The following is a 10,360-nucleotide window of genomic DNA, read 5'->3' on the forward strand; positions in this document are numbered from 1 at the left end:
GAAAACCCTTGTTCCCATAGAGCTTGTATGCAGGGTTGAGCCCAATATGTTTGAATAGAACTGGTATGCAGGGCTGAGCCCGTTGTGTTTGGACTGCAGGGCGTAGCCCTTTAACTGAACTTGCTAGAATTATGTACTTGCTTGTTATGCTATATTTGCTATTATGTGAATGATCGGCAAGAGCCGGGAATGGTGTAGGCCGAGATCGGCGAAGGGCCGGGAATGGCGTTGGGCACGTTGAGTGCAAGGCCGAGAACGACAAGGGGCCGGGAGCAGCATTGAGCACGTGGAGTGTGAGTTGCCAGGGCGAGTCCCTAAAAGGATACTTGGGATATCCTCACGGCGTGGTCCGCGAACTCAGGGCCTGGTAAACGCCTGGGACGACTAGGCCGTATGTGTTTAGCCCATTGGTGGCCTATTTATATGCTTGATATATGTGTTGCATTTGTTATCTGTTTGTGGGTTTTCTTGTTGGGCTTTGGCTGACAGATGCTCTGTGGTGCAGGTAAGGGTAAAGAGAAGGTCAGTCAACCATGAGTATAGCAGGCATGAGGCGGCGTGTACATGTTTGGCCAACCTGGCTGCCACAGCCAGAGGATTTTGGGAGATGCTTGTAAATAAACTTAGATTTTGTCGTTTAGTCGACTTGGTTCAATTTTTGTGTTGTAAATATTTCTAAACTGTATTTTGGGATCCCAGATGTCAAACTTTTATGATTTTCAATGCTATGGCGTTATTTCTAAAATTTTTCCTCTACTTATGGCTTAATTACACTATTTGACCTAAAACCTCGATTAGCGAGTTAAAAGCACGTTTTCAAACTCACTTGGTAACGACTCTAAGGAAGTAGGGCGTTACATTATATGTCACAGCGCTAGTAGAAGTCAGAGGCAAACCCAAGAGGTGCATTAACACACAGGCCACGACCTGGGTGAAGACAGTCGTGACGCCTGAAGGGCCTAACCAGATGCTTAAGTGCTTAAAGAAGACACGGGTCGTGAACTAGGAATGGCCAAGTAAGATATGAACCATTATTTTGTTGTTTTAGTCATGTAAGATATGAACCAAATCCTCTATCTAGGGGTTAATGTAGTCGCTTGGATTTCTATTTAATGTTATTATGATGTTCTATTGATTCATCTTCTTTATTCTAATCTATATAATGTTTGCTTAATGCTAGTAAAAATCTGATCAATATTTGCTTGATTTATGATTTTGATTCAAAATTCGAAGATGTGAATTGAATATGCTATCGTTATATAGACATAAGTTACATATTGGATGAAAGTACCTGTATGACTTGTGTAGCAATTAGGTTTCTATGGTTAATGCATGCTATGTGTTTAAGTTTATCACAGAGATGTAGAAAACCTGCATATAGGTTGAGATCTTGTATCTTGAAAAAGAATAGGAATCAATTTTTGTTAACTTGCTATTAGAATAAGAAGAAAGAAATTTAGAACTGATTAGTAAAATTAAAAGAATGAAAAGTTGATGAAGTTAATACCCTAGGTATTTTTATTATTGATATTTATCCTTTGATTAATTGTTTTGTTTACAGTTATTGAAATTATGCTTGTAGTTAGATTTATTCATCTTAATTTTACTTCCCAAATAGAAAGTAAAAAGCAATTATTGGTAATTGGGTTATAGTCTCTGTGAGAAAGATTCTTATTTACTATATGTATTAATTGAATCGATTGCATATACTTGTGTATCATAATTTACCGATCAAGATTTTGGCATCGTTGCCAGGGACTTAATATCCAATATCAAAATTAATTTTTTTTGGTCTACTTTGGTTTTTACTTTAAGTACTCATTCGAATTGTGACTGTATTGTGTTTCAGGAATTATTGGTATATGCGGGGAAGTAGACAAAAGGAACTCATACAGGTAGATCTTGAAATTGAGAGCACGTGCAGACAAAACTGAAAGATAACGAAAATGCTGGATTTTTCCATGGCTGAGAACGCGAATAACGGTGTCAACAACAATACAATTCTGGGTAATGTGGGTAACATAGCAGCTGAGGTTGACTAGCCATTGAGAAATTATGTACTCCCTACTGTTTCGAGGATACATTCAAGTATTCGTCCTCCTATTGTAGAGGCGAATAATTTTGAGATAAAACCCTCGATCATTCAGATGGTACAATTTTGTGTACAATTCATGGGATTACCAAATGAGGATCCAAATCTCCACATCACCAACTTTTTAGAGCTGTGTGCAACATTCAAAATGAACGGGGTGAGTAACGATACTGTCAGATTAAGATTGTTCTCATTTTTCACTATGAGACAGAGCTAAGAGTTGGTTGAATTCATTACAAGCCAATTCTATAGTCACTTGGGAAGACTTGGCTCAAAAATTCGTTGGTAAATATTTTCCTCCTGCAAAGTCAGCCCGATATAGAGGAGAAATTAATAACTTTCATCAGTTAGATGGGGAGTCTTTATATGATGCGTGGGAATATTTTAAAGAGTTGCAAAGGAAGTGTCCACATCATGGAATAGAGAAGTGGCTACTGGTACACGTTTTATAATAATTTAGGTGGAAATACAAGGATAATTATTGATGCAACATGTGGAGGAGAGTTTATGAGAAAAATTGCTAATGAAGCTTATCAATTACTGGAAGATATGGCTATGAATAACTACAATTGGCCCACTGAGGGTGAGAATAAAAAGGTGGCAGGAGTCTTAGAGGTCAATTATATTACTTTATTGACCGCTCAAGTGGGATCTCTAACCAAGCAATTGCAGTAGAATAACCTCGCCGCCCAAGCAATGCAAGTACAAAATGTAATGAGTTGTGAGTTTTGTGGGGGTCCGAATTCTCATGAACAATTCCCGAGCACTGCTAGTTGCTCAACAAACATGAAGAATATGCCTTTGGAACAGGCACATGCAATTGGTAACTTTCCAAGTCCTGCACCCGACACTTACTCAAATACATATACTTCTGCGTGGAAGAATCACCCCAACTTGTCTTGGAAAAATAACCAAGGTTTACAACCACAGTATCCACACTATCTACCTCAACAGGCACCTCATCAACCGACTTATGGACTACACTCTAGGCCTTATTATGATCCAAACCCACACCCATCTCATCCACCACAACATCCTTCAATGAACTCACCAACAACTCAGCTAGACCAATTAAATCAATTCATGACAGAGACAAGGTCTTCAATCAGGAATTTGGAGACACAAATGGGTAAGTTAGCTTAACTACTTTCTAGTAGATGACAAGGGAATTTTCCTAGTTCCACAGAGGAAAATCCCAAAGAGAAATGTCAAGCTGTCACTTTGAGGAGTGGGACTAAGTATGATGGGCCTACAGTGGATGAAAATAAAAACAAGATAGAGGATCAACATGTCACTAGTCCAGCACAAGAAGAGGTTATTGAAGACCTTCCAAAGAAAGAGAAGCCGAAATACACCAAGCCTACACTAAAGATTCCTTATCCTCAACGGTTCTGAAAGGCCAATCTTGTAAAACAATTCTCCAAATTTCTTGAAGTATTTAAGAAGATTCATATTAACATTCATTTTGCGGAGGCTCTTGAACAAATGCCTCGTTATGCGAAGTTTGTGAAAGAGATATTGTCTAATTAGAGAAAAATGGAGGATTATGAAACCGTGGCATTGGCAGAAGAGTGTAGTACAATTATTCAAAAGAAACTTCCTCAAAAGTTAAGAGATTCGGGTAGCTTCACTATACCTTGTACCATTGGGAACTTTCATTATGAGAGGAATTTATGTGATTTGGGTGCAAGCATTAATTTAATGCCACTGTCTGTATTTAGAAGACTTGGTTTGGGGGAAGCTAGACCCGTTACTGTTACTCTTCAATTGGTTGACCGTTCATTAACACACCCCCGATGTATTATAGAGGATGTTCTAGTAAAGGTAGATAAATTCATCTTCCCAGCGGATTTTATTGTTTTAGATATGGAGGAAGATGAGGACAAGCCTATTATATTGGGAAGACCATTTTTATCTACAGGGCAAGCTCTGATAGATGTCCAGAAGGGTGAGTTAAGGCTCAGAGTACAAGGTGATGAGGTAGTTTTTAATGTTTTTAAAGCCTTGAAATATCCTTCAACTAGTGACAGTTGTTTCAATATTAGTGTATTGGAGGAACAAGAGGAAGGGATCAAGTCTATTGAGGATCCACTTGAGTTGAGTTTCTTTGCAAGTTCAGAAGAGTGTGATGGTACTGAAACCAATGAATATGTTAAGTGGTTGAACTCATCGGGGAAAATTTATAAAAAGAAATATGAGGAATTGGGGCAAGTGCCTGAGAGACCTCTCCCATCTATTGAGAAGCCACCAGTTCTTGAGATAAAGACATTGCTTGATCACCTTAGGTATGCATATTTGGGTGAGAACAAGACACTAGCAGTTATTATTTCAGCTTCATTGTCTCATCTACCTTTACCTAAACCAACATTGCAAGCCTATATAAGTCCTATTGATTCTTATGCATATCATGATTTATATTAGTGGAGAATAGCAAGTAAGTGAGCTTATGGAATTATTTGGTTTGAATGGATTGATTGGAAAGAAGTTGGCTAGCATAATTGATTTCAAATATGTTTATTTAATGATCATGACTTGACAATCCAAAATGTTAGTATACTAAAGTGTGTTGATGGAGTGTTTTGATCGAAATTCTGGATTGCATAAACTGTTGAGTAGTCTTTTGAGAATATATGATTAGCATTCATGATTTTGAGGAATAAGTATTGTTGTTGGTATAATTCATGTTGTGTGTGTTGTCCAGTGTTGTCTTTGTTGTTAGAATTTAGGTTCGTTTTGAGTCTTTTGTTCGAGGGCGAGCAAAGAGTAAGTTTGGGGGAGTTTGATCACTCCATTTTAGTGTCATTTTAGGATGTGTTTTTGTGGTAATCTTGAGTCTTTTTGTTTGTTTTTTGAAAGATTACACTTGTGTTTGTCTTTGTTGTAGGTAGGTGCTATGAATCATGAGTTAAATGTGAAAAGAAGAAGAAATGGTGGATAATGGAGCTTTTGGTGGTCATTCGATTCAAATAGGCGTTAACGATAAGTTATATTAAGTTTTTGAGGAAGGAAGGATGTAAAAAGGTTAATATCTGAAGAAAAAAAAATAGAAGCAGAGTCGCAACATAGTCTTAAGGGTCGCGACGCTAGCAAAGTCAGAGGCTGGGACTTTGCTAATAGGAAATAGGGCCACGACTTGAGCTTATAAGTCGCGGCGCTAGTAGAAGTCAGAGGCAAACCCAGGAGGTGCATCAACACACGGGCCGCGATCTGGGTGAAGAGAGTCGCGATGCTTGAAGGGCCCAACTAGATGCTGAAGTGCTTAATGAAGACACTGGTCGCGACCTGCCTTTGGAAAAAAGAGGAAATCATTTTTTAGTATAAATTCATACTTTAGGTTTTAATTAGGATTAGGTCAGATTTCTAATTACAAATATAGAGAGAAAATTTGATTCTGAGACATTTTTTCTGCACTTTCATATTTTTATTTCTTCATCAAGTTTTTGAAATTTTTTTTTATGAATAATTATTTTGTTGTTTTAGTCATGTCAAATATGAACTAAATCCTCTATCTAGGGGTTAATGTAGTAGCTTGGATTTCTATTTAATGTTATTATGATGTTCTATTAATTCATCTTGTTTATTCTAATCGAAATAATGTTTTCTAAATACTAGTAAATATCTAATCAATATTTTCTTGAATTATGATTTTGATTCAAAATTCGAAAGATGCGAATAGAATATGCTATCGTTATATAGACATAGGTTACATATTGGACGAAATTACATGTATGGCTTGTGTAACGATTATGTTTCTATGCTTAATGCCTACTATGTGTGTAAGTTTATCACAAAGATGTAGAAAACATAGATATAGGTTGAGATCTTATATCTTGAAAAATCATAGGAATCGATTTTTGTTAACCTGCTATTAGAATAGGAAGAAATAAATTTAGAATTGATTAGTAAAATTAATAGAATGAAAATTTGATGAAGTTAATACCCTAGGTCTTTTTATTATTGATATTTATCCTTTGATTAATTGTTTTGTTTACAATTATTGAAATTGTGCTTGTAGTTAGATTTATTCATCTTAATTTTACTTGCCAAATAGAAAGTAAAGAGCAATTACTGGTAATTGGGTTATAGTCTATGTGGGAACGATTCTTATTTACTATATGTATTACTTGAATTGATTGAGTATACTTGCGTATCATAACTTACCGATCAAGTTCTTGGCACCGTCGCCGGGGACTTAATATCCAATATCAAAATTGTAATGACCCACTAATTCTAAGACCTTGGACCATTAAAACTACTTATACATAGATACTACTTTTGAGAAAACATACATAAGACATATTCACAACTTTTTTAAAAACCTCAATGTAATTATTGAAATACATAAATGAGCGGTATGGGATCCAATTGTTTAAAAATAAAATGTATCTTTAAACTTAAATAAAATTGTTGACAAAACTAAATGCGGAAAATACATAGAAACATAATAAAAAGACTAAAAATAACGTCGTCCTTGAATCGTTCACGCAGTCCATCGAATCCATTCTTCCTCAATACACAGGCCAAGCTACCATGAATCCTTCCGCCGCCATATCTATTTTCCTGTATACATAAAAAATCAAGGAATGAGCCTAATGCCCAGCAAGGAAAATCTACTAATAACATAAAACATATACATAAACTATATCATAAACATATACTACAAACATATGTCATATACTACAATGGCCATTATACTACTAGGGGCTTGTTAACTAGACAAGTCATATGCCCAATAGATTGATGGGGATTGCTAGCCAAGAAAGTCATATACCCATAATTTAATGGGGCTTGTTAGCTATACAAGTCATATGCCCATGGTCTATAAACATACTATACATAATGTAAACATAACATAACAAAAACATAACATATCATATAAACATACATAATTCTATCATATTTTCCTTACAAATACTGGTATTTATTAGAACAAGGACGGGATTTGGAACACTCCTAAAACCAACAATGAGAATGTGAGTATTTCTAAAGAGATGATCAAGAAATGAACTAAACCACCAAGATGAAACTTACCGAAAAGAAACCTTAAGTTCGAAGAACTTAAATACCTTTGAATCTACTAGAACTGAACTACACCTCGATATTGGAAACACACTATTTATCTTACTTCCCAAGTGTTTATAAAGCTTAAGATGATAAAGCTTATACCCCAACCCAAGTGTTTATCACTCTGTTGTAACCCTAGCAGCTTGAAGGCTCTAAACATAGCTTGAAGAATGAGAGAAATGGTTGGGTACTACGTCCTATATATAGAGTTCAAGGAGTGAACTACCTTCTTTTAGCTTGAATAAAAATAATGAATAGTAATTGAAAAATATTTGAATATTCGTTCAACAGAGGCATAAGACTCAGTCAAAACGTTCAGAGGCTAGTCAAGAGGTTAAAGTTATTTTTAAAATTGAAAAACCGAGTTTTCAAAAATACATAGGCCGGGACAATATATCGCCCCCTATAGGCGATATATCGCCTCTCCCAGTATTCCCGAGGCTAGTTTGATCGTTCGTGCAACGTCGACGTGTTTTTTCGTATCTCCCGTGCGGAGATATATCGGCCCCTTTGCTGCGATATATCGGCATACGTGAATATATTAAACATGTAATTGCACTTTTTCAGCATAATTTGAATTGATTAATCAGGTTTGACTGAGTAATACAAGATTCCAGCAAGTTCTGGAAGAGTCTAGAGCTTCTAAAAACTTCTATTTTTGAATTATCCACTTAAAATGCTTAAATTCTGAAATAAACAAGTTTGTGACAAATGTCATGCTCCTAATGGTCTTGGATGATTTCAGAGCTTTCTTGAACTTTCTTTTATTTAAACTATAATTAAATCCTTAAATAAACATGCACACGACAAGTGTCATGATCTTATTAATTCTATATAAACCTTATAGTATAATAAATAACATCTTTATAATCAACTATATTAATCAAACCTTATGTTATAATTAATATTCTTAAACTATAGGTTAAACTTATAAAATCTACAAGTATTGCTACGAGTGTTCGACTAAGTCCCGGCCTGAATCAAAATCCACAGTAATAAACATACTATAACTACTACTACTATTATCTAGCTAAGTAAACATTATGGGACTCTACAATTCTACCCTGCTACAAAGAATTTCGTCCCCGAAATTTACTTACCAAACAAATCTAGATACTGAGCTTGCATGCCCTCCTCCAACTCCCACATTGCCTCCCGTTCAGAACTATTACTCCATAGGACTTTGACTATCAGAATACTTTTTCACCATAACTGCTTCATCCCTCTATCTAGGATGCTAACTGGTCGTTCCTCGTTACTCAAGTCTTTCTGGAGTGCTATTGTATTGTATTTGAGGACGTGAGATGGGTTTGACACATACTTACGCAGCATCGAGATGTAGAACACATTGTGGCTATCTGCTAGAGCTGGCGGTAGGGCTAATCTATATGCAACTGCTCCCACTTTGTCCAATATCTCAAAAGGACCTTTAAACTGGGGACTAAGCTTGCCTTTCTTCCCAAACCGCTTCATCCCTTTCATAGGAGATATCTTTAGGAAGACTTGATCTCTGACTTTGAAATCCACATCTCGCCGCTTGGCATCCGCATAACTTTTCTGGCGGCTTTGAGCAGCAAGCATATGCTTTCTAATCATCGCTACTACTTCCTGAGCTTTTCTAACAGCTTCGGGACCAAGAAGCTGCCGTTCTCCTACCTCGTCCCCAATGTAACGGTGATCGACACCTTCTTCAATAAAGTAACTCATAAGGCGACATCCCAATCGTTGACTGGTAACTATTATTGTAGGAGAATTTTATCAGTGGTAAGTACTTATTCCATGATCCTCCGAAATCAAGTACACAAGCGCGCAACATATCTTCTAAAATCTGTATGGTACGCTTGGACTGACCGTCTGTCTAAGGATGAAATGTTGTACTAAGCCTTAACTTAGTACCCATGGCTTGCTGTAAGCTTCCCCAAAATCTTGATGTAAACACTGATCCTCTATTGGATACTATTGTCTTAGGGATTCCATGCAACCATCCTATTTCTTGGACATAAATGTCTGCGTATTGATCCGCTGTGTATGAAGTCCTAACAGGCAAGAAACGAGATGACTTGGTTAGTCTATCTATTACTACCCAGGCTGAATCATGCTGCTTACTTGTTCGTGGCAAACCCGTCACAAAATCCATGGCTATATTGTCCCATTTCCAGTCGGCTTTCACTTGCAGGCTTACTAAACACTTAGACACAAATTCTGCTATATCCTTCTTCATTCCTGGCTACCAATATATTGCCTTGATGTCGTGAGTCATCTTGGTCGACCCTGGGTGAACTGAGTGCGGGGTACTATGTGCTTCTTCTACAATTGTCATCTTAATCCCTTGATCATTTGACACGCATACCTGATCCTTATATCTCAATAACCCTTGATCTGATATTGAAAAATATGTGGCCTTACCTTCTCTAACTGCATCCATATGTGCTAATAATGTGTCATCATGCCTTTGCCCCATCCGTATATCTTCTAACAGACTTGACTGGATAGACAAGTTAGCCAGCTTACCGATGGCTACTTCTATTCCAGCACTGATCAGCTCCTGCTGTAGCGGCTTTTCTATTCCGGCTAGTGCTGCTAGACTTCCATAACTCTTCCTACTTAGCACATCAGCAACTACGTTTGCCTTTCCCGGGTGGTATAGGATTTCGCAGTCATAATCCTTCACTAGTTTTAACCACCTGCGCTGCCTCATGTTGAGCTCTTTTTGAGTGAAGAAGTACTCTAAGCTTTTGTGGTCTGTATAAATCTCACACCATTCTCCGTAAAGATAATGGCACCAGATTTTCAACGCAAAAACCACCACTGCCAACTCCATAACGTGAGTTGGATAGCGTTGCTCGTACTCCTTCAGCTTCCTTGAGGCATAGGCTATCACCTTGTCATTTTGCATCAGCATGCAACCCAACCCTTGCTTCCACGCATCGCAGTAGACTATAAACTTGTCGTTGGGTGTCAGTACATAGAGTACTGGTGTTGAGCACAACTTATCCTTATGCAACTTGAAGCTCTCTTCACATTAATCAGTCCAGTTGAACCGTTGTTGTTTCCGGGTCAGGTTGGTGAGTGGAGTGGCTATCTTAGAAAAGCCCTCTACAAACCTCAGATAATAACCTGCTAATCCCAGAAAGCTTCTTACCTCTTATGCGTTCTTTGGTCATGGCCAATCCTTCACAGCCTTTACCTTAGATGGGTCTACTG

General features: G+C 37.3%; 1 protein-coding gene and 1 non-coding gene across 2 annotated transcripts; one reads left to right on the plus strand and one right to left on the minus strand.

The window, feature by feature from the left end:
- Window positions 1–2,407: 2,407 nt before the first annotated feature.
- LOC133828155 (small nucleolar RNA R71) lies at window positions 2,408–2,513 on the minus strand. Its single transcript, XR_009890792.1, has one exon. It is a non-coding gene; the product is annotated as a small nucleolar RNA R71 (small nucleolar RNA).
- Window positions 2,514–3,628: 1,115 nt separating this feature from the next.
- On the plus strand, window positions 3,629–5,030 carry LOC133825091 (uncharacterized). The gene is made up of 3 exons (XM_062258083.1): window positions 3,629–4,391; window positions 4,794–4,855; window positions 4,977–5,030. Exons 1-3 carry the CDS (start codon window positions 3,629–3,631, stop codon window positions 5,028–5,030), a joined length of 879 nt encoding a protein of 292 aa, XP_062114067.1.
- Window positions 5,031–10,360: the final 5,330 nt, after the last annotated feature.

This window comes from Humulus lupulus, chromosome 3 (genome assembly GCF_963169125.1).
Source record: "Humulus lupulus chromosome 3, drHumLupu1.1, whole genome shotgun sequence".
Classification (NCBI taxonomy): Eukaryota; Viridiplantae; Streptophyta; class Magnoliopsida; order Rosales; family Cannabaceae; genus Humulus; species Humulus lupulus.

Excerpts from the sequence above, each read along its gene's own strand:
- LOC133825091 (XM_062258083.1), top strand. The coding sequence starts at position 3,629 with ATGGAGGATTATGAAACCGTGGCATTGGCAGAAGAGTGTAGTACAATT. Across the intron at positions 4,392-4,793 it reads CCTTAGGTATGCATATTTGG|TGTTGTCTTTGTTGTTAGAA; the intron begins GTGAGAACAAGA and ends TGTGTTGTCCAG. Across the intron at positions 4,856-4,976 it reads TGTTCGAGGGCGAGCAAAGA|GTAGGTGCTATGAATCATGA; the intron begins GTAAGTTTGGGG and ends TCTTTGTTGTAG.